This window comes from Oncorhynchus mykiss, chromosome 18 (assembly GCF_057628025.1).
Source record: "Oncorhynchus mykiss isolate SJ-2025 chromosome 18, ASM5762802v1, whole genome shotgun sequence".
Classification (NCBI taxonomy): Eukaryota; Metazoa; Chordata; class Actinopteri; order Salmoniformes; family Salmonidae; genus Oncorhynchus; species Oncorhynchus mykiss.
The window spans coordinates 12,581,118-12,605,804 of record NC_143039.1 but is presented as its reverse complement, the minus strand read 5'-3'; the positions used below and the strand labels follow the sequence as shown (position 1 = coordinate 12,605,804).

General features: G+C 44.9%; 1 protein-coding gene across 2 annotated transcripts; it reads right to left on the bottom strand.

The window, feature by feature from the left end:
- Positions 1-225: 225 nt before the first annotated feature.
- On the bottom strand, positions 226-22,903 carry LOC149975386 (uncharacterized). Of its 2 annotated transcripts, XM_090207076.1 has the most exons (5): positions 13,945-14,185; positions 12,526-12,733; positions 5,106-5,351; positions 3,156-4,351; positions 2,806-3,016 (listed from the first exon to the last, which is right to left on the bottom strand). In XM_090207076.1, exons 1-5 carry the CDS (start codon positions 13,957-13,959, stop codon positions 2,945-2,947), a joined length of 1,737 nt encoding a protein of 578 aa, XP_090063202.1. In that variant the 5' UTR covers positions 13,960-14,185; the 3' UTR covers positions 2,806-2,944. The 2 variants fall into 2 exon arrangements, with proteins under 2 accessions (XP_090063201.1, XP_090063202.1); XM_090207075.1 differs by lacking the exon at positions 13,945-14,185 and adding an exon at positions 22,821-22,903 and having other exon boundaries at positions 226-4,351.
- Positions 22,904-24,687: the final 1,784 nt, after the last annotated feature.

Below are 24,687 nucleotides of genomic sequence, written 5' to 3'. Positions count from 1 at the left end.
AGAGTATATGCATCCTGCTCTGATAACCACTCATTCACTTTAGCATCACTTAACCGGCTACCTGTTTCTTCGGCTATAGCTCTCTGTAAACGTTCCTTACCCCCATAAGACCCGGGGTTAGAGGGATTATAATAAATGTTTTTCAACATCTGCTCCGCCATCCTTCTTGCCTCTCTGAGGTACAATAACGTTAATGAGCCACTTTCAAATAACGACAACATTTCATTTTCATTATAGAATTATTTTATTCATGCATCAAGTATTACGTATACAGACAATTCAGGATTGTCTGTATATTCAGTCCCAGTTTTCTCAACGATCACAGCATGCAACACCCTGTATATTTGGTTTTGAGTTACAGACTTGTGTCGCTGAACTTTGAAAACACACATGTCAGATATATAAGCATATAAACAACAAATATGATACACGTTACAATTAAATGGTGTTTCAAACAAGTCAAATCTTAGACAAAGTTGTTTCTAGTTCTTCAGAATCATCCACAACATGATTCATGATTTGTTCCATTTTCAGCACACGCTCTACATTAACCCAGGCATTGTGTGTTGTGTAGAACGATACATCGTTCACTTTATTTTCAATAATCTGATGCATAACATTTGTAAGTTCTCTCAAAATAAGACATTTATTTATTATCTCTAACATCGTATACACATAGTTGCCCATTGCATTACATCTAAATAACAACATGTCACTCGGTCTCTTGGGGTTTATTGAGCCAGAAAGTCATCACATCAGCCACCACAACTTCCCGGTATTTATTGTCGTCCAACAGGGTGTGTCGGATTTCTTTGAGTTTATCGTGGATGTAGATGGCCTCCTTCAGTTCGTGTAGGAATGCCGTGGTTACCAAGTAAACTCTGGGGATAGACGGCACAAGACCCATAGACTCCAGGGCTCTGACCAGCGATGGTATAAACCTGCAGGACCACAGTCTTTTCACCAGCTCCTCAAATTGGTTGAAGAAGTAGTATCTTGGCGGGTCATATACGGCGCTTGCTGGGGTGATTGATCTCACAACCGATGCATTTCTCTTATATATTCTCCAATCACCACGTCTAGAAGTGTGGCTACAGAGGCCTTGATGGTGTCCACAAAAATAGTACTGACTACCCCATCAAACACGTCCTCAGGCTGTGTACATGTAGGGGGTGTCGTGGGTCTCGCCAGGGGGGAGTAGAAAGCCGGGCTGCGAGGCATAGAGTCCTTAGGGTCTGGCCCCCATGTCGTATCGGAGTCCTGGTATGTTGTATGAATATCCATGGTGTATGATGAAATGAAGAACTGGAGGCTTTAAGGGCACTCCTTTTATTGTTGAACCAGTCCTTTGGGTATCAGGGCGTGGTTAACGCAACCGCGTACTTAGTTTTCTTCGGAGGCTGTCCCTTCTGAGGATGTACCTTCTTGGGGCTCCTTTGAATCATAATCCTCAGGATTCGTATATATTATGCACTTCTTTACATGAACAATGCTCTGCCACTGTTGGCTCTGTACAAAGAGAGCGTCCAACAGCTGGAACATTTTCAATTCCATTTGATCCCAAATTTGAAAAGGAATAAGCATGAGCAACCTAAAATCCCCTCCATCACAAATGTTTTGGTTGCGGGTTTCCTCGTTGCCGAAATAGAACTCCACGTAGCCACATGGAAGTCCATTCTTTCTTTGTATTTTCACCCTGTGAATTATTCTTCCTGAGGAGTCAGGGGCACCTTGAACAAGCTATACCCCTTGGTGATAAGGCTCAGTTCGGGACACACAACCTTGCGAAAAACCGTCCAGTCTTCAAGCCCGTAGTCCACTCCTAAAGTCTGGTCTGTATATTCTTCTCCTTCGGCTACCGTATAGAGGTTCACTCTACAGGCCAGGTAATCAAACCGATACCCCGATTGATGTCCATTAGACATCAGCACTTGATCTTTCAGCGTAGTTGCGGGCGGTATTTGGGTTCTATACACACTTAGAAACCGCCTTTTTTGGCGCATCGTATTCAACCGAGGTCCTGCTTCCGTTGTTACAGTCATCACAGCTTTGCCACTGATCACAAAATCCATGCTGATTTATAAAATCTTGTTTAGTGTTCTGGGGACACATGCCATATAAATAAAGCCCAGAACAAGACGTCTGCCAACCCCAATACCCCAGGACATTCGTGTTTCATAGACAACAACCCTAAGGTCAATAAACAGGGGGTGGGGGGGGTCAAACTCTTTGAAATGGCCATCCCCCCAGTTCAAAGAGGTCACTAGACATCAATCATCATGACAACTTCAAAGGCATTATAGACATATTGTCTCACTCACTCTAAGGCGTGAGAACAGGAACAGGATAAACATATATGGGCATAACCACGTGATCACTTCCCACCAGGATGACCTTACCGGATGCCCAAATATGGGCATGCACACGTCATCCGGACATAGGGTCATAAATCAAACGTTTGACGTGTGCCGTCTACTTTATTCTCTCTCACACCAAAACTGACAAGGTGCACACTGATCAGTAAAGAGAGACTAACATTCTATAATGCTCCCTTTCCTCTGCATTGTTCTCTCACAGTGAGAAACTATACGATTACAATAGTGTTCTACACTTTCTTCATTTTATCAAATTCAACGTTGCCAATTATTTAATGACATGAGAATTAAGTGGAGTGTCTAATCTTAGCTGGTCTGAGAGAACTGATGAGGCCTGTCCTTTATGTATACATTTGTGTCTTTTTAAATGACCCAATCTGTAGAACCTCTTCCCACAGTCAGTGCAGTGATAAGGCTTCTCTGAAGTGTGTATCCGTTGGTGTGTTTTTACATTACCCAATTGGGAAAAACTCTTGCCACATTGAGAGCGGAAATGAGGCTTCTCTCCTTTGTCTTTTCTCAAATGACCTTAAAGCTCAGCTGGTGTTTTAACATTTCCTACAGTCAGATCAGTGGTAAGGCTCCACTCGTGTTTCCTTTGGTGTCTTTTTAAATGGCACATTCAAGAGAAACACTTTCCACAGTCGGAGCAGGAGTAAGGCTTCTCTCCAGTGTGTGTATATGTTCAGGTCATTTTAAGGTGTCCGGACGAGAGAAACTTGCCCCACAGTCAGAAAAGGAGTAAGGCTTCTCTTACTCCTGAAAGAAACTCTTTTCAAAGTCAGAGCAGGAGTAAGGCTTCTCTACTTTGTGTATACGTTCATGTTGTTTTAAGGCACCCAGTTGATGGAAACTCTTTCCACAGTCAGAGCAGGAGTAAGGCTTCTCTCCTGTGTGTATACGTTCATGTTGTCTGAAGGTACCCAGTTGAGAGAAACTCTTTCCACAGTCAGAGCAGGAGTAAGGCTTCTCTCCTGTGTGTGTTCTCTGGTGAACTTTTAGGTCAGTTGATGTTTTGAAGCATTTTACACAGTCAGAGCAGGAGTAAGGCTTCTCTCCTGTGTGTATACGTTCATGTTGTTTGAAGGTACCCAGTTGAGAGAAACTCTTTCCACAGTCAGAGCAGGAGTAAGGCTTCTCTCCTGTGTGTATACGTTCATGTTGTTTGAAGATACCCAGTTGAGAGAAACTCTTTCCACAGTCAGAGCAGGAGTAAGGCTTCTCTCCTGTGTGTGTTCTCTGGTGAACTTTTAGGTCAGTTGATGTTTTGAAGCATTTTACACAGTCAGAGCAGAAGTAAGGCTTCTCTCCTGTGTGTATACAATCATGTTGTTTTAAGGTGTCCGGACGAGAGAAACTCGCCCCACAGTCATAGCAGGAGTAAGGCTTCTCTCCCGTGTGTATACGTTCATGTCGTTTTAAGGTACCCAGTTGAGAGAAACTCGCCCCACATTCAGAGCAGGAGTAAGGCTTCTCTCCTGTGTGTATACGTTCATGTCGTTTTAAGGTACCCAGTTCAGAGAAACTCGCCCCACATTCAGTGCAGGAGTAAGGCTTCTTTCTTGTGTGTATACGTTCATGTCCTGTGTGTATACGTTCATGTCGTTTTAAGGTGTACCAATTTGAGAAACTCGTCCCACATTCAGAGCAGGAGTAAGGCTTCTCTCCTGTGTGTGTTCTCTGATGAACTTTTAGCGCAGTTGACGTTTTGAAGCATTTTCCACATTCAGAGCAGGAGTAAGGCTTCTCTCCTGTGTGTGTTCTCTGATGAACTTTTAGTTTAGTTGACGTTTTGAAGCATTTTCTACATTCAGAGCAGGAGTAAAGCTTTTTTCCTGTGTGTATTTTTAGGTGTATTTTTAGCTTAGATAGAAATGGGAAAATCTCCTCACAATGTGTGCAGTGGTGAGACCTCTTTGCTATGTGATCTTCCTGTTGATGCTCTCTGGATATAGAGAATGTCTCAACGTGGTCTCCTGTGTGAACAATATCAGAACAACCAGTCAATTGGTGTGATATACATATCAATCAAATGTATTTTATGAAGCTCTTTTTACATAAGTTGTAACAAAGTTCTTTACAGAAACCAACCCAAAATCCCCAAAGAGCAAGCAATGCAGATGTAGAAGCACAATGGCCACGAAAAACTCCCTACAAAGCAGGAACCTTGGAGGAAACAGAGAGGAACCAGGCTCAAAGGGGTGACCGGTCCTCTTCTGTCTGTACTGGGTGACATATGTATTCATATCAGTAGCCTGTACAATACAGGGGAATAAAACTATTCTAAAAGTGGGTAAGAGATGAAAGCTAAAAAAAGGGGCTTGTCATCCTCTACTCACTATAACAAGGGTTAGAAACGACACAGACTAATTTCATATCATCCTCCACTCACTATAACAAGGGTTAGTAACGACACAGACTAATTTCATATCATCCTCTACTCACTATCACAAGAGTTAGTAACTACACAGACTCACTTCATAGAACTTTAAACACTGGCAGTTGGTCTACTTCACTTCTTTAGTCTACTCTCTGATCACTCCAGATAGCTCAGTTAATAAAACAAATGCTGGCAATACTGGTGTCAAACCATGCACATCTCAGTAGCATGAAATAACATCTACCTTCTCATTGAAACAGTTCATCATGAAACAGCTCTACTGCAACTTTTCATACACAGTGGGAAGTTGGAATGAACAACAAACTTAGTTAGATAGAACCTGCTCTTACCATGATTAACAGATTTCCCAATCTTCTCCTCCTCTTCTTCATCTTTAAAGTTGACATTCAGCTCCAGTGTTTGACTGCTGTCTTCCACCTTCACTGATGCCATCTCTGGATCCTGCAGTGCAAACTGGGCTCCACTGTCACAATCAGGACCCAGTGACTGTGGGGTTGGACTCAGTGTGGAAGGAGAGAGGCAGGCTGGGTTTGTCATTACTGTTGATGTTACTGGCCTCAGACTTAATTCTAGTCCTGTAGTAACAATGAGAAACAGAAACAAATGTTATTGTCTTGACAGTTCTGGCACTTTCCTTACTCTCTAAAAATATATTATATGTTCAATTATCTAATTCAGTGCTTGACTTGGACTGAAATGGGTGCTGGTACTGTTTATATTTAGGCACAGGAGCTCCACAATACTGTTGAGCTAATATTCTATAAGAGGAACTGCCACGACTTCCGCCGAAGTCGATCCCTCTCCTTGTTCGGGCGACGCTCGGCTGTCGACGTCACCGGTCTTCTAGTCATCGCCGATCCATTACATGTTCAGTATTTAACCCTCTGTTTCCCACATGTATGTGTGCGTGTTAGTTCTATGTTGATGGCTGGTATTTTGTTGCCGGGCTAAGTATCGCCCTCGTTTCCTGATTCTCAGGGAAGGCCCTGGAGTGGGCCAACGCCTTATGTTGGGGAAGAAGCAGCTTGTTGGACCACTGGGATTTCACGTCTCGTACACCTGAGGCAGGGGACGAGGAGCGCACAGGAGTTCGTGATGGAATGACAGGGCCCTGATCGATCACTACCGGTGCAGTCTGCGCGAGGACGTCCGTCGGGAGTTTGCCTGCAGGGACACCACTCTCACATTCAACCAGCTGGTGGACCTGTCCATCCGGCTGGATAACGTGCTGGCTACCCGCGGACATCCAGATCGGGGTCTGTCAATTCCATCCCCCAGCACCACCGCCCATGGAGCTGGGAGGTGCTGCACTTAGGGCGACCGGAGGCGGGGCCATTCCATGCACCATCTGTGGCCGCAGAGGGCACACTGCCGGTCGGTGCTGGGGAGGTTCCTCTGGGAGTCGAAGCAGCAGGCGCGAGGACGTCTGTCGGGACACTCTCGTGTCAACCCAGGTGAGTAGGGGTTTCCATCGGTGCTACTACAGTGGAAAGCCTAGACCAGGTCTCCACCGTGCGCATCCCCTCTGAATATACCGATTTGACTCAATTACCACCCCATCGACGGGGGGAGGGGAATTGTGCGATAAATCTCCCGGTAGACGCAGCACTTCCCAGGAGTCACGTGTATCCCCTGTCGCAAGAGGAGACGGCGGCTATGGAAACATACGTTTCCGAATCTCTGGGGCAGGGGTACATTCGGCCCTCCACTTCACCTGCCTCCTCGAGTTCATTTTCGTGAAGAAGAAGGATAGAGGTGTATTGACTACTGAGGCATTAACCAAATCACTGTGAGGTATTTACCCGCTGCCTCTCATAGCCAGTGCGATCGAGTCAATGCACGGGGAACACTTCTTCACAAAATTGGATCTCAGGAGCGCTTACAACCTGGTGCGTATCCGGGAGGGAGAAGAGTGGAAGACGGCGTTTAGTACCACATCAGGCCATGAGTACCTTGTCATGCCATACGGGTTGATGAATGCTCCATCAGTCTTCCAATCCTTTGTAGACAAGATTTTCAGGAACCTGCACGGGCAGGGTGTAGTGGTGTATATCGATGACATTCTGATTTACTCCTCTACCCGCGCCATTTATGCAGGGTACTTGTACGACTGTTGGAGCATGACCTGTATGTCAAGGCTGAGAAATGCCTGTTCTTCCAGCAGGCCATCTCCTTCGTAGGGTATCGCATTTCCACATCAGGGGGTGGAGATGGAGAGTGACCGCATTTAAGCTGTGCGTAATTGGCCGACTCCCACCACGGTAAAGAAAGTGCAGCGGTTTCTAGGGTTTGCCAACTACTACTGGAGGTTTATCTGGGGCTTTGGTCAGGTAGCAGCTCCCATTACCTCACTGCTGAAAGGGGGGGACCACTGCGTTTGCAGTGGTCGGCTGAGGCGGACAGGGCTTTTGGTCACGGCTCTGTTTACCTCGGCTCCTGTGCTGGCTCATCCGGATCCCTCTTTGGCGTTCATAGTGGAGGTGGACGCAGGTCTGAGGCTGGGTTAGGACCCGTGCTCTCTCAGTGCTCAGGTATGCCACCAAAGCGCCGCCCCTGTGCCTTCTTTTCGAAGAAGCTCAGCCCGGCGGAGCGAAACTATGACGTGGGGGACCGGGAGCTGTTGGCTGTCGTCAAGACCTTGAAGGCGTGAAGACATTGGCTTGAGAGGGCTAAACACCCTTTTCTCATCTGGACTGACCACCGCAATCTGGAGTACATCCGGGCGGCGAGGAGACTGAACCCTCGCCAGGCAAGGTGGGCCATGTTCTTTACCCGTTTTGTTTTCACCCTGTCCTACAGACCAGGTTCCTAGAACGCTAAGGCAGATGCACTGTCCCGGATGTATGACACAGAGGTCCATGGATAACACTCCCATACTCCCGGCCTCTTGCCTGGTGGCACCTGTAGTGTGGGAGCTGGACGCGGACATCGAGCGGGTGTTACGTGCAGAGCCCACTCCCCCGAGTGTCCAGCTGGGCGTCTGTACGTTCCGTCTGCTGTCCGCGACCGTTTGATCTATTGGGCCCACACGTCACCCTCCTCTGGTCATCCGGGTATCGGCCGGACAGTGCGTTGTCTCAGTGAGAAGTACTGGTGATCCACCTTGGCTAAGGACATGAGGGTTTATGCTTCCTCCTGCCCGGTGTGCGCCCAGTGCAAGACTCCTAGGCACCTGCCCAGAGGGAAGCTACAACCCTTACCCATTCGACAACGGCCGTGGTCGCACCTGTCGGTGGACTTCCGAACAGATCTTCCTCCCTCACAGGGGAACACCACGATCCTGGCCGTTGTGGATTGGTTTTCTAAGTCCTGCCGTCTCCTCCCTTTGCCCGGTCTCCCTACCTCCCTAGAGACTGCGGAGGCCCTGTTCACACACGTCTTCCGGCAACACGGGGTGCCTGAGGACACAGTATCTGATCAAGGGTCTGGAGGGCGTTCATCGAACGTCTGAGGGTCTCGGTCAGCCTTACCTCAGGTTTTCACCCCAAGAGTAACGGTCAGGTGGAGAGAGTGAACCAGGATGTGGGTAGGTTTCTGCGGTCCTATTGCCAGGACTGGCCGGGGGTGTGGGCGGCGTTCATACCTTGGCCAGAGATTGCCCAAAAATCGCTCCGCCACTCATCCACTAACCTCTCCCCCTTCCAGTGCGTACTGGGGTACCAGCCGGTTCTGGCACCTAGGCATCAGTGCCAGATCGAGGCTCCTACGGTGGACGACTGGTTTAGGCGCTCGGAGGAGACATGGGACACCGCTCTTGTGCACCTTCAGTGGGCCGGGAGGCGTCAGCGGACTGGCACAGACCGCCACAGCACACCGGGGCTCTCGACCCTCCACCTGTCCCTCCACCTGCCCTGCCGGAAACTGGGCCCGCGGTTTGTGGGGCGATTCAAAGTCCTGAGGAGACTGAACAAGGTTTGTTACAGGTTACAGCTTCCCCCGATTACCATATTAACCCCTCGTTCCATGTGTCTCTACTCAGGCCGGTGGTGGCTGGTCCACTCCAGGAGTCTGAGGTGCGGGAGGTTCCTCCTCCCATTTGGACATCGAGGGGGACCCGGCATATGCAGTTCGAGCCATACTGGACTCGAGGCGTCTAGCGAGGGGCCTTCAGTACCTCGTGGAGTGGGAGGGGTAAGGTCCGGAGGAAAGATCCTGGGTGCCGGTGGAGGACGTATTGGACCCGTCGATGCTGCAGTAGTTCCACCGTCTCCATCCGGGTCGTCCCCGAGGTCGGTGTCATGACTTCCACCGAAGTCAGTCCTTCTTGTTCGGGCGGCGCTCGGCGGTCAACGTCACCGGTATTCTAGCCATTGCCGATCCACTTTTCATTTTCCATTTGTTTTGTCTTTGTTTTTTTCACACCTGGTTTCAATTCCCCCATTACAGATTCAGTATTTAACCCTCTGTTTCACACATACATACGTATCTGATGGCTGGTATTTTGTTGCCGGGCTTTGTATGAACGGCAGTTTATTCGTGGTACCGGAAAATTTCACGGATCATTGTATTATTTCTATACCCGTGTTTTTTCGTGTATTAAATACCTTGTCCACGCATCTCAACTCTCCTGCGTCTGACTCCTTTTCACCAGTTACCCAAAGCCTTGACAGGAACATGAGCTCAAACAGTAGACATTTGAGGTGCCGGTTCTCTGCTCCAGTGAGCTCCTGTCCAAGTCAAGCACTGATCTCATTTCAATGGATCAGATAGCTAAGCATTGACAACAAAACACTAATTCATTAATATCACAAAGTACACACTTTAAAATTAGTCTACACAAACTAAGTGCACTTAAACTAAAGTAGATTTCCCCAATTCACATAAATGACAAAAACACATTTAGTATACGTTTAGTTAACCTGGTCTTCACTGTATTATTTTAATCAAAAACCAATTGTGTTTCCCGTTCACACCACAGTAACATTTATAGATAAAGATAGAAGCAACTGAAGGTGTCTGACTATTAGTACACATGTAGAAAACTGATGATCATTACATTAAGCTTCAAAACTGGAGTGTGACCATGAAATTGTCTCTCTGTCTTTTTAGAATGAGGCTGTAACGTAACAAAACGTGGGAAAAGTCAAGGGGTCTGAATACTTTCTGAATGGGAGAGGGGATACCTAGTCAGTTGTACAACTGAATGCATTCAACTGAAATGTGTCTTCCACATTTAACCCAACCCCTCTGAATCAGAGAGGTGGAGGGGGGGGGGCTGCCATAATCGACATTCACGTCTTCGGTGCCCCGGGAACAGTGGCTTAACTGCCTTGCTCAGGGGCAGAATAACATTTTTACCTTGTCAGCTCGGGGATTCAATCCAGCAACCTTTCCTCCACTCACTATCACAAAGGTTAGTAACGACACAGACTCATTTCATAGAACTTTAAAACACTGGCAGTTTGTCCACTTCACTTCTTTAGTCTCCTCTCTGAACACTCCAGACAGTCCAGTTAATAAAACAAATGCTGGCAATACTGGTGTCAAACCATGCAAGTGTCAGTAGTAGTGATGCACCGCTATGACATTTTTTGCCCATTCCGATATTTTCCTTGACAAAAAAAACAGCTACCGATACCCGATATTGACATTTTTTGTGGCCTTTTATGCATTTTAGTACAGTTAAATAGTTAACACACACACAAACACACACATGGACGCAGCAGTCTAAGGCACAGCATCTCAGTGCAAGAGGCGTCACTACAGTCCCCGGTTCAAATCCTGGCTGTATCACATCCGGCCATGATTGGGCGGCGCACAACTGGCCCATCGTCGTCCGGGTTTGGCCGGGGTAGGCCATCATTGTAAATAAGAATTTGTTAGTTAGTTAAATAAAAGGTTACACAAACACACCAAAAAGTTATTTTGTTGGCATTTCCATATGTCCCCATTACCAGTAAAACATAATCAAAACCTATTTCCTCACTTACTTGCTGTGCTGTTTCCTTGTTCATTTGTTCCGTCGTTTCATTCTCAACCAGGATTTCTATGGAAGCCGTTTGGGTCTTTGCGTGTCAAAAAACAAGCTTGTTGACCAATCAGGACCTGAATATGACTGGCCGTCACATAATAATTTTACGCGTTCATATTTTTTTTACGTAGTTATTACACATTGATTACACAATCACTCGAATTTCACATGTCAACGATTCATCAATACGTATGCTCTGATGCTGGTCATAAAAAAAGCTAGCTAACTCATGAATGCAAACAATGTTCTTCCCCAAAAACATCGCAAACCGACATAATCTGTTTCAGTAGCTATAGTCAGGTAGTTAACTATATAGCTAGGTATCATTATCTAAAATAGCCCTAATTTATAAGACGGTTCTTATTTGATTAATGGTGGTTGGACCCATCTATGTGAAACTAGAGACAATAAGGATTAGCCACAATAGTGGAATTTGCAGTTAGCCTTCAAAGTAAAGGTAGGGCATAATTCTACTATTTGTAATCATTTGCATCACTATCAATGACATACCTTTATTTTGAAAACAGCAAATTCCACTTTTGTGCCAATCCTTATTGTGGCTAGCTTCACAACACATGAAGCTAGTTGGCTGCTTATAACAGAAGCTTTGGGCAACAGGGTAAAGTAGCTGGCTAACTGTTTATTTTCATGAACTGAAATTCAATTTCAATAGGCGAACAACAAGTGGCAACCTAGCTATTGTTTTCAGGCTGGTTGTATTGGTGCTAACGTAAACTCACGTAAACTCGTACATCGCCTTGGTCCGTACAATTACCCTTATTTTAGCGCCCCAAAAGCGTAATACTTCCAGATCAACTGTAATGTCAATACCATTGTAAAGCACAATTTCTCCCCTTTCCAACATTATCAATTACATGATGTAAACACTGCCCGTTTTTTGCATAATTCAAGCAGGCAATGAGCCCTGTGGGGTCTTTTTTTAAATGGCAGGTGGGGAAGCGAAACTAATGCGTGATAGTGAGAAGGAGAGATGTTGTGTGGGAAAATAGCTTTTTTCCCCACTCGATCTGTCCAACTTATCGCCTCAAATGTCAATAAAACACGATAAAGAGTTTATGTACATGTTTTATTAGATTCCTATTTGAAGGTTTGTGTCGAATTTTAATAGGGTTTTTAGGGCAGTGCTAAAGTGATCTTAGAAGTAAACAGCGCCTTTGAGAATGCTGATCGCATGCAATGATGACGCAAAAAATGACTAGGTATCCTCTCCTTACCCCCGTCACTGTCCATTTCTTGTTTTTAAAACGATGAGAGAAGTGCTACACCTGGTGGAGAGAGATTGTAAGACATAAATAGTTGCTTTATGCATGCTGTTCGTTACAGCATGACACGTCACGATGTAACGGAGGGTCAGTTTTTTTCAGCTTTTCTCCAATACTATGAAGCCATTACCATGTCTATCAACGCTTACATAGAAACGTAGTTCACACCCCAGAATTTGAAGTCAACACACAGCAGACATGGTGGGCTAGGATGGGAATGCTGTGTCGCAAAAGTTTACGCGAGTTCATTACGTCCTGTACCTACGTTATATTGGTAGGTATTTACGTCAGCTTTGACATCGGTTTTGCACATCAGCGTTAAACTAGACACCTGATATGTTCACCGATATATTGTGTATCCCTAGTCAGTAGCATGAAATAACATCTACCTTCTCATTGAAACAGTTCATCATGAAACAGTTCTACTGCAACTTTTCATACACATTGGGAAGTTGGAATGAACAACAAACTTAGTTAGATAGAACCTGCTCTTACCATGAGAAACAGATGTCCCAATCTTCTCCTCCACTTCTTCATCTTTAATGTTGGCATTCAGTTCCACTGTTTGACTGCAGTCTTCCAGCTTCACTGATGCCATCTCTGGATCCTGCAGAGCAAACTGGACTCCACTGTCACAATCAGGACCCAGTGACTGTAGGTTTGGACTCAGTGTGGAAGGAGAGTGTCGTGGAAATACCGGAGCCTGTGAGTTCAAAAAGACTTTATTACAAAGTAATAGAACCCGAGCTGGTTCATGAAGCAAGTGTCTTTCCAGCCTTGGCATACACTTGTTATAGTTTTCCTCCTTTACGTAACTCCTCTTTATGTTAATGGTTCATCCCCTCGGCCATTTAGCCACCATTATCTTTTTGCCTTGCACTAACTTTAGCTTGGTTTCACATTAGGGCATAGATTCCATTCATAGCAATGGTACAAAAATAGACAAGATATGCACACTCCCAAGACAGGTGCATGTAGGGCATAGATTCCATTCCTGGCATAACCATAGCAACAGTCAACATGAAGCCATAGCAATGGTACAACAATAAACAGACACACCCACTCTCAAGACAGGTGCATGTTTAATGGTGCCTAATGACCTAGACACACATATAGAGTGCACTTATTCTGCTGACTACTCTAAGATGTATAATGTGCACACATTTACTGGAAAATTCCCAATAAGAGGCAGGCTGGGTTTGTCCTCACTGTTGATGTTACCAGCCTCAGGCTTAATCTGAGTCGGCCAGTAGTAATAAATAGGAACGGATACAAAAGTTACTCTTGACAGTTCTGGCACTTTATTCTCTAGAAGAGGAACATGAGCTCAAGCGGTAGAAATTTGAGGTGCTGGTACTCAGCTCCAGTGAGCTCCTGTCCAATTCAAGCACTGATCTCATTTCAATAGATCTGGTAGCTAAGCATTGACAACAAAACACGAGTTCATTCACATTAGACAAAGTATACACTTTATATTAGGCTACAGAACTTAATCTATAGTAGATTTCTGAATTGACATAAATGACTCAAAAAACATTTAGTACAAGGTTGCAGTATGTTTTAGGCAGCACTATGTACTATTTTCCTGAATAACCTGGTCTTCACTGTATTATTTCAATCAAAAAACAATATTATTTCCGTTCACACCATAGTAACATTTATAGACCGACAGAAACAACTGAATGTCTCAATATTAGTACACGTGTAAAAAACTGATCATCATTACATTTATCTCCAAAACAGTAGTGCAACCGTAAAATGGTGTCTCTCTGCTGCACCCTCACTGCCTGCACTGAAGTCCGTTGATGCAGACCGAGAGGGAGCCGCCATTTTACCAGCTCGTGAATTTTAACGTTACACAAAACCAAAAACGAACCCAGAAATCTCAAATTATTTGATCCTTAATGAGATTACCTTGACGAGATACATCCACTCAGACAAACCCAGAGTATTGTTGATAAAATGAGATGTGCAGGCGGACGAGTCGGTCAAGGATCGATTCGGACAAAGTGATCTATTGTATGACAAGTGACAGTTTATTCAGAGTAAAGATATCTGGTACAGCATGCATGGGCTCTGTCAAGTAACTCCGAGTGAGCTAAAAGAGAGAGCGCCTAATACAGTTTGTTTACATATTTTATACAGCACAGAAAGTAGGTTGAGTCTTGAAGTTCTGGTTCTATGGTTGGTTCAGGTCCAGGCGTAGTCTCCGATGATTGGCTCCTGCAGTCCATCGCTTCAGCCGTTGCTCAATGTCCTTGTTGTCTTCTTGAGTCCAGGGTGGGTGTGTGTGTGTGTGTGTCCTAGATAAGTTATAATCTTGTGCAGCATATGTGTGCAATGAGTTTGTGTGCCTTAATGTATGTGTAGTTCCTGTTTTCACATAGCCAGCCGTTGGCCGATACTGAGACTAAGGCATTGTGGTTGGGCCAGTTCCTGTTTATGTGCTGTGAGTGGAGACATCAGCCTGCTTGTGTCAGCGTTATTGAGTGCTGTTTCCTATTGAGTAATACTTGGTAGACAGATGAAGTTAGTATGCTGAAGTTAATATGTTATAGCAAAAGGCCTGGTTACAATGAACACAGCTAAGTGCTCATGCTTACAAATCCCTCTCTTCACGTCTACAAAGACGTGACAATGTACTAGAAACTTTCTCAGGGAGAAAGTTTGGTAGTCCCTCTCTTCACGTCTCCCAAGAGACGTGACAAATCAATAAGGCACAAGCAGAAGCATAAGCGGATAATACCAACATGTTCTCCATCCACATCTCAACATGTACTAAGTTGGCTACCAGCCACCTAGGAAATTCCAACCCTTATTAACATAATGGGGAACAACAGCTCAAAAAGGAAATAGAAAAAGTAGATTCCCTCTCTAGACAGCGGTGTGGTCAGTGGTCTGATATACAGTCTCATCCTCCGGGCCCAGATCAACATAGTCATCCTCTGCCAAGAGAGGATACATCTGAGCCGGGGCGCTAGGGTCAATAGCCTTAATTTATCCTTATTGGTAAGCGAGCGAATACATGGAATGCAACAGCACCCACACAAAACCAGAATAGCCGAAAAAACAGAAATAGAAACTAAAATAGAGGAAACGAGAGTCTTGTAATTACCAAAGGCATCCATCCAGGAGTCCCACATAGAGTTGTCAATGCCGGAGTGAGATTTCATTTTACCATTAAGAGTCCTAAGACCCTGTAGAGCCACAGTCAAGCTTCCATCACTAGCAGTGTTATTGGGGATAAAAGTACAGCATTGTTTCCCAAACATAGAACAGACACCTCCTTTCTCAGCTAAGAGCATGTCAACTGCGATACGATTCTGGAAAGCCATAAGGCTGGTTGCAGCCAGTTGACCATGGACGGCTTCAAAACCTTGCTGTGTCCAGTTGCCCAATTTCTGAACATTAAAATGTATATAGTTAATTCGATCTATATTTTTGTTGATGGTACTCCACCAGCAAATAGAAGATTCAAACCCAGCAGAAATCTGGTTAACAAGTTTATACTCATCCGGGACCCCTCTGGGAACTCCTATGGCGTGTATGTACGTAGGGTCACCACCATCAGATCTAGCCGTCCTCTTTTTCTTGGACGGGAAGGCATCCTTTTCAAATTGAGCCACCAACTCAGTCACACCTATTGGGTATACTGAAATGGGAAGAAGCAGAGAGACAAGAGCACAAAGGCCAGTAGAATTCTTTGGGAACCGCCCAAACAGCCGCTTACCACCGCACCACCACCAGACATCTGCTCTGGCGACAACTGTAAGGGGAGAATTAGGAAAGTAAGTAGCATTACACCAGTGGGGTGGGACAGTACCTAAATCTGGAGGTCCTCGGGTCATGTTCACACATGTGAAATTCCCTTCAGCAACCTCTGAGGAGAAGATCGGTGCCTGTCTGCCCTTGACTAGTGGATAAACCTTATCCCAGGAAGAACAATTCTGGGGTGGGTTATTAAATCTCATAACAGGGAAAACACAATTGACAGGTAAGGCTGCAGGCACAATGCGAAGGAGAGGCCTAGCTCCCATACATACCACACAGTCAGTACGGGCCGCCTTTCCAGCTTCTTCAGTCAGTAGTAACCAATTATTGGAGAAACCAGAGACTCCAGAAGCCATCAGGATGGAATCATCCACTGTAGGCGGATTCAATCCGGACGAGATGATAATAGGCCCCAATCCTGGATCTGAAGTGGATACCACCTGTCGCTTAGAAAGAACAGCTTGAGGGGTGGTTATGTTAGTAAAACAAATCTTAAGATGCCAATAGACTCTCTGCTCTTCCCATGGTGCCAATAAGAAGGGGGTACAGCCGATACCACCTTCCCTGTGTTTGATTACCAATTTCAAACCAGTTGTAACTTTAGTTAACGTCAACCTGCTCCGCCACAGGAGTGCCATCTGATGCACTGTCCAGCTAGACCAGTCAGGACCAGTCTCCGCCACTAAATTCTTCCACGTCTATTTATTATACCCCCCTTCTGTCATGTACCACACTGATCTAGACCAACTGATTGCATGAGTACCATAACCGCCACCTGGGCTTCCCATATCATTACTCCCAATGTCAAAACAACATTGACTACAATTAGGACACACAATGGGCCAGAACAACCCAGTCTTTCCCATGGTCTCCTACTTCTCCTAGCCCATGGTGCTACTCTAGTGTCCCTATCATCTGAAGATGGGAGTATCCTCCACATGATCAGACGGGAGGGATGTCAGAATTTGAATTCGAATTGGATGTGAGTAAATCACTTCTTACTTCAGCCAGTGTTCTGGCAGGGGTTGGGGCTGGTGTACAATGTGTCAGGTGGTGCCAAGGTGCGCCTGATTTACCTTTGACCTGGACTGAGTGTGAAGTAACCTCCTTCACTTCGTACGGTCCAGTCCACCTGGGATCAGCCCACTTTCTCTTGTGGACCTTGATCCTTACCCAGTCTCCAACTTTTACCCTTGGTTGTTCCGGGACGTCAGTCAGCTCCCCCTCTGCGACACGGTGTATCTGTTTGGAGAGAGCTGCAGACAATTCCGTCAATTTCTTCACATAGTCAGACATCCCTATCTGGTGCACATCAAGAGGGGGCATATGACCTCCCTCTCTTGGTGGCCCTGGCATTACTCTACCTGTCATTATTTCATGGGGTGAAAGATGTGTCCCTGCACCTGGTGAGGACCTCATGGCCATCAGTGCCAGGGGCAGGGCTTCCACCCAGGTCAATTTGGTTCCTGCACATACTTTAGCTATTTTAGCTTTCAGAGTCTGATTACAGCGTTCCACAAGGCCCTGCGATTGCGGCTTATACACAGAGCCAAACTTGTGTGTAATGCCAAACCTCTCCTCCACCTGTCTCAGGTGCTGATTTGAGAAGTGGTACCCATTGTCGGACCTGATTTGTCGAGGAACCCCATACCTGGGTATAAGTTCCGTTTGTAGCCACTTAATGACTGACTTCGCATCCTCCTTTGCTGTAGGAATGGCCTCTACCCACTTAGAGAATCTGTCTACCATTACTAGCAAATATCTCTTTCCTCCCTTCACTTGATCTGCTCCCATGTCTGTAAAATCTATGCTGATGTCTTGAAAACAGGCATTAGGTACCGGATAGTGACCCATTGGTGTTTGGTAAGGTTTCTTTGGATTGTGACTTCCACAGATGGCACAACTGTCACAGAACAAATCTGTAATTTCTTTCATGTAAGGATGCCACCACACGTAAGAGACTCTCTGTAGAGTCTTCAGTTTCCCTTCGTGTGTTAGTCCATGTGCTTCTCTGATTAGTTCAGGGCAGAGGTTTGCAGGGGCCACTAGTCTGCCATCATGGCATCGCCACAGTTCATCAGGACCCTTTGTCGCTCCCCTCTGTTCCCACACTGAGTGTTCATATGGTCCGGCTGCTTGTTGTAGTTCTTTGATGTGTTGGTTAGTCAATTCAGTCCTAGGTGGACTTATTTGGAGAACCATTTGTCTGGGAGTGTATCCTCCTGCTTTCTTAGCTGCCTGATCTGCAGCATCATTTCCCTTGCTGATCTTGGAGTTCAATATCTGATGGCCCTTGCATTTCATTATGGCCACTTTTTCAGGAAGTGATACAGCAGCAATCAGACGCTCCATCTGGGTCTTGTGCTTGATTGGTAGATTTCCAGTAGTGGTAAAGTTTCGTCTGACCCATTGTGGTCCATCGATGTGTACTGCTCCATGAGCATACGCTGAGTCGGTGTATATGTTGACCTTTTTCCCTTTGGCCAGTGTTAATGCTTGGGTGAGTCCAATTATCTCTGCCAATTGGGCTGATGCGGGCTGAGGTATTATACCTGATTCCAGGGTGGTGTGAGCTCCATCCTCAGTCTGTTGTACTACTGCGTATGCTGCTATGTTGCCTTCTTCTCCTCTGTAACAACACCCGTCAGTGTACAGCCATAGGTCTGCAGTCAATATGGGTTCATTTTCCAGGTCTGGTCTGAGTTTAAGTTCTTGAGCAGCTCTTTCTGCGCAGACGTGGGTCATTCCTTCTTCCGCATTAAGGGCATCAGCCATGTTCTTGTCCGTGTTGACAAACGTGATGTGTGACTGTGTACATTTGTTCTGAATTTTGTTTTTTCTCTCTGCACTGAAGGTGAATTCCTTCGCCATCAAGTACGCTGCAACACCATGGTGGGTGTGGATCTCCATTTTGTGGCACATTACGAGGTAAGCAGTTTTTTCAATGGCTTTAGCAACAGCTGCAACGTATCTTGAGCATGTGGTTTGTCCCATTTCAATGTGATCCAATTTTGAGGAGTGGTACATCAGGACTCTTCTCTCCCCCTCATGTTTCTGGAAGAGAACGGATGACGTGAATCCTTCTTTTTCAGAAACATCCAAATGGAAGGTCTTGCCATAGTCAGGTGCAGTGAGAGCTGCAGCCACAGCCAGGTCTGTTTTCAACTGGCCAAATGCCTCAGAGGCCTCAGGTGACCAGATAAGAGGAGCATGAGGGTTTATTGAGCCTGCATGTCTGACTATTTCCCTCAGTGGTTCAGTCCTGGCAGTGTAGTCAGGAATGTGTGTACGGCTGTACCCAGTGAGGCCCAAGAAAGACAGCATACTAGATACGGTGGTGGGCCTGGGAGGGGGGTGGTGTGATCAGTTGCTCTCGCCAGCAACGCTTTCATGTCTCCCAGTGCCAGCCGGAATCCTGATATGAGGGTCTGTAACTGTAGTAGCCAAGCTGATGCTCCTCCGTGGAGACTAGGTAGTTGTTCCATTACGGCGGTGAGGTCTTGCATTTTCCATGGCACATATTCTTCGGTTTTTTTGTTTTCACTCAGTCTCATAGGCATTTGTAGTTCTTGTTCTCTTCTTAGTTGATTTTTGTCTTGTAGGCGTTTAGACCTCCTAGGTGCCGGTCTCGGCGGTATCTGTCCATGCAGGTCTTCAACATCTCCCAAGTAATACCCATTCAGTTGCCATGGTCCACCCTTTCCGGTTGCATGTCTGTGTTCCGCATTAAGTTGTAGGGCAGCTTGCCATACTTCATCAGTTGTCACTCTTTGTAGCTCATCTTCGTCCTCTTCCTCAGGCTCGTTGTGTGAATAGGTATATTCACGTTGGACATCCACTTCAGGGCAGGAATGCTCATGCTCCCCACTGTAGACAGTAGTTCCCCTGGTTCTTTCGTTCAGGTGGGATCTGGCTGACCCAACACTTCGAGATGCAGGGGATCTGATGGAGTCTGGTAGCTCTCTGAACTGAATGGAAGGTTTTGACTGAAAGGAGTGAGACGTGAGTGTCTGATAACTTGATGGCTGCAGTAGGCTGGTGTTCATTAAGGGTTCTTGGGAAAATTTGAGTGACTTACATGAGTCACGGCTCCTTTCTCCCATAGGTGTCCGTCCTTCTCCACATTCTTGTAGGCTTCGACCCTCATGGGGTGTGGACACCAATCCGCCTTCTAGAGAGCAGGGGGTGGAGGGTTGGCCTACCTCCTCACAGTCTATATAGCCTCCAGTCAAATGCATTGACACCTGTCCCTGTAGCAGGCCTTCCTCGATGTGGAGAACTGGTGCCTGGATGGAAGGGGCTGAGGGAGCTTGGGTTGTCAATGAATATGGTGGTGGGTGAGTGACATCTTCTGGTAGCTTCGGGTATAAACGTGGCACAGGAGTGGGGGAGACTGCTGCAGGGGCCAATTTGACTTCGTCACTCCTCTGTTTCGCCTCCATTGATGGCTCCGCCTCTGCCCCAGCCACTACCCCCATCACTTCCGGTTTTTTGTTCAGTTGTGCTCTACGGGTCTCCTCGATAGCCCAAGTGCCTATTTTCAATTCAGCTTCTGCTTTCTCTCTCTGTTTAGTCCCTTCCTTCTTGAATACATGCAACTTGTTCTGTTCTATCTCCCTGTCTTTAGCTTCCTGTAATGCTTCACGCAACTCGCCTTCCATTGTGCTAAGCTGAACCCTATTTGGAGTTCCCCCTACTAAATAACCTGCCTGTGTCCACTTCAACTTCAACCCTTCCCAAACCTTCTTTATTGACTTCCACTGTTCCTTTCCTCCTGACCTATCTTGCATACGTTGATCTAGAAAATCATTGAATTTTAATTTTGGAGGTTGCGGAGTCGCCATTTTAGTTTAATAATAATTACGTGTTTTTTAGAAATATTTTGTACACTCTTTGGATATACTTAGCCCGTCACTGGCTCGTGCCAGTGATGTATTCTTAGGAGACACTATTACTCGTACTCTGTCTTAACTCAGAGCCTCTCCGTCATATATCCAGAATTTTAAACAATAATGTTTTAATGATTAAACACGAGCCCCCAATTCAGGAAATGATTATCAACATAAACTATGTTTTAACAATTTGGATAATATAATTTTTTTTTTTTTTTTTTTGAATTTAGGAAATACTTTTCTCACAATAATTTTAAATATTGGTAATGTTATCAGGGACTTGTGAAACGCCGTTTACATTTAGTCTATAGTAAACACACAAATATTATTACATGGACATAGTTTTAAACACAATTGTTCAATTAGAACATCTTATTCTATGACATCACACATTAGTACATTTATCACATTAATTCTGGCCACAACACAAAGCGGACTTTTCAGTCCAACATACCTTAATCATACATTAATCTATTGTAGACACCTCACCGGACACTACCAGCTATTGGATTTTAACCTCACCGGACACTACCGGCTATAGGTTTTCTCTAAAACACTAATTGAATTTATCTTTTGCAGATGGATGATCGAATCACACTCAGATGTTAATGATAAAACTGATCACGCCCTTTTTCAGACGCCCGAACGAATATCACTTATACAAAGAATATAATCCTGATCACATCAATACTCAATAATAGACCACCTTACCAGACACAGCTGGACCGGTCACTAGCCGGACTATCGGTGAAAATCTATCCTAGACTATATTTTATTCCTTACTGGTGTCTGCCACCAGACCGTTCACAGCCGGACTATCAGAATATTCTATTAATATTAGGTCTACTACTACATATCCCTTACCGGTGTCTGCCACCGGACCGTTCTCATGCCGGACTATCGGAATATTCTAACTACTACTTATCCCTTACCGGTGTCTGCCACCGGACCGTTCTCATGCCGGACTATCGGGATATTCTAATTACCACATATGTTTACTTCACTGTCAATTTCAAGTCCATTATTTATGTAAAATTTACACAAAAATTCTTACCCACACTCGGTACTACTGATCGTAATTTGGTATGACTATTCGACAATATGCAAAGTTTGATATAACAGGTTTTGCTTACCTTATTTTGTGGTCGACCAGAGATCAGTTTCCCGAGTTGAGCAGAATTGTTGTCCACCCCCGAATGGTTTCACCCGTCCTCCACGAACCGTCCTTTCACCAATTCGCCCCCTCACACTCACATCAACCACTCAGTACTGGGTCGTTAGACAACCATCCTCTGCTACCAAAATTCTGTTGATAAAATGAGATGTGCAGGCGGACGAGTCGGTCAAGGATCGATTCGGACAAAGTGATCTATTGTATGACAAGTGACAGTTTATTCAGAGTAAAGATATCTGGTACAGCATGCATGGGCTCTGTCAAGTAACTCCGAGTGAGCTAAAAGAGAGAGCGCCTAATACAGTTTGTTTACATATTTTATACAGCACAGAAAGTAGGTTGAGTCTTGAAGTTCTGGTTCTATGGTTGGTTCAGGTCCAGGCGTAGTCTCCGATGATTGGCTCCTGCAGGCCATCGCTTCAGCCGTTGCTCAATGTCCTTGTTGTCTTCTTGAGTCCAGGGTGGGTGTGTGTGTGTGTGTGTCCTAGATAAGTTATAATCTTGTGCAGCATATGTGTGCAATGAGTTTGTGTGCCTTAATGTATGTGTAGTTCCTGTTTTCACATAGCCAGCCGTTGGCCGATACTGAGACTAAGGCATTGTGGTTGGGCCAGTTCCTGTTTATGTGCTGTGAGTGGAGACATCAGCCTGCTTGTGTCAGCGTTATTGAGTGCTGTTTCCTATTGAGTAATACTTGGTAGACAGATGAAGTTAGTATGCTGAAGTTAATATGTTATAGCAAAAGGCCTGGTTATAATGAACACAGCTAAGTGCTCATGCTTACAGTATCTATGTCAATTATAAAAATAAAAAAATAAAAAAAAAGTGATCACGTTCACTCACGCGGTTTGGCAAAAAAAAAATTCTCTACCAGACGTGATAATAACTTGACGTATTTGTTACCTAGCATGTTATGACGGGTTCTTAAGATATTAAAACGTGCTATTACATACCAGTAGTAATACATTTGAAACGTACACAGAAGTTGGTCTCGACTGCACAATTCTGGCGTGTCCTTTGTTGTGAAGAATGATGTGCGCCTGCGTGGAATTTCCTGTTCCCCCACTACCAGCTTCTAAACCCAAGAGACGCAAACAACGCGAGACTTCAGAGAACGCTTGTGAAGCGGACCAAGCATGGGTTTGAGAAGTCAATGAGAGAAGTGAACCATTTTGATACTTTTACAGTGGTTAATGGGGATCCTAATAAATACCAAAAATATTCCGTCGGTACACACTTGAAACATGGCCATTATTTTATCAATTTCATAACTGCAGTGGTTTATTCACAATCGCTCTCACTGCGTATCTTACATATCGCAGCATCACATGAGTAGGCAGACACTCTTCACTCTTCCAACGAAACTCCAGATATAACACATTTTATCGGTGCCCTGCTCCAAAAAACAATGCTCTCTCCTTCTGCTCTTCTGAGACGCATGAAATCAAAACCACTACTGGTCACTCTGACTGACTCTACCTTTCCTAATGCCTCCTTTACCATCTTCCTGACCTCAAATGCACTCCATAAGAAACCCATGTTCATTTACAACTTTTGGCCTGTTTGCTCCATTTTTCGTCGTCTCCGTCTTCCATTCAATTCATTCTTACCAATTTTACTCAACTTGGAGCCACCAGACTCGAACAGCACTTAGGCTTCGCCATATTTCCCTACCCAAAACCAGACACACCACGCTACCGACTAACTGCTGCATTTCACGCTGAGAATTTCACGCTGGCTTTGCCATTTTCAGCTATATCAGGTCCATCCATCAAGGACTTTATTTCGCCCAAAATTGTCCGTCTGTTTTGATCCAAATATAGCTAATGTTTGTATACTCCATGTTTCATATGTTGGTCATATTTGCTACCATTTTCTCTCCGCTTACTCCTGTAATTAGTATGTCCAGATGTAACAAATGTAATTATGACCTCAGCTAATGTAGTCATGTACATTAACTTAATGTAATCATTGGCATGTTGTTTTGCCCAGAAGCAACAAATACACTAGATTACATCATCTCTACATCCTGTTAATGTAATTATTGTTCCTATGTTTTCTCAGCATACATGACATTAACTCCCGCTTTAGCGGGGTGCGCGCAGGCGACGCGAGCGGTTTAGCCAGCCTGTAATAACCCAGTAACTCGGTAGTGAGTTGTCATGTCTAAATGTTGATATTTAACCCGAACCCAGTAATAACCATAGTAAGTCACATGAATAGACATCAAAATCACTCAACCATCCTAAGATAATACATCATGTAATGGTCTTATTTAGTGTTCAATTTCAACTGAACCATGATCATATATGTCATTTGTTTGTCTTCTCAGGTCTTACAGCAAGTAAAAATGTATGAACTAAAACATTTAGTCATTACCACCAGATTCTGTCCTTACCATCACAGTTCATTATGTGGTAGTAATGACGTGGTGGGAATAACAATTTTACGACATTTGGTCATAAATAGCAGGGATTCTAGCATGCTAACTCCAGTTGAACAGCTAGCATACAATGTACCCTAAATCCACATAATTAAAACAATTTCAAAAATTAACATAATTTGATGAAATTATAGCCTATTTGGTAATGACCAAATAGACTCCATGACTTCCATGTGCTCCACTGTCACTATTCATATCCATGGTAACCAAGTACACACTTTTGAAAAAAAAGGTTTTGTCATGTCATTTGCTTGTCGTGGTGTTAATGACACAATACTTAGAGACGACTGTATTTTGTGTAAAGAAAGTATCAAATGGCTTATGCACATCTAATATGTATATAGTTTCCATGTATTTGACTCTTTTTAAACAGGTGC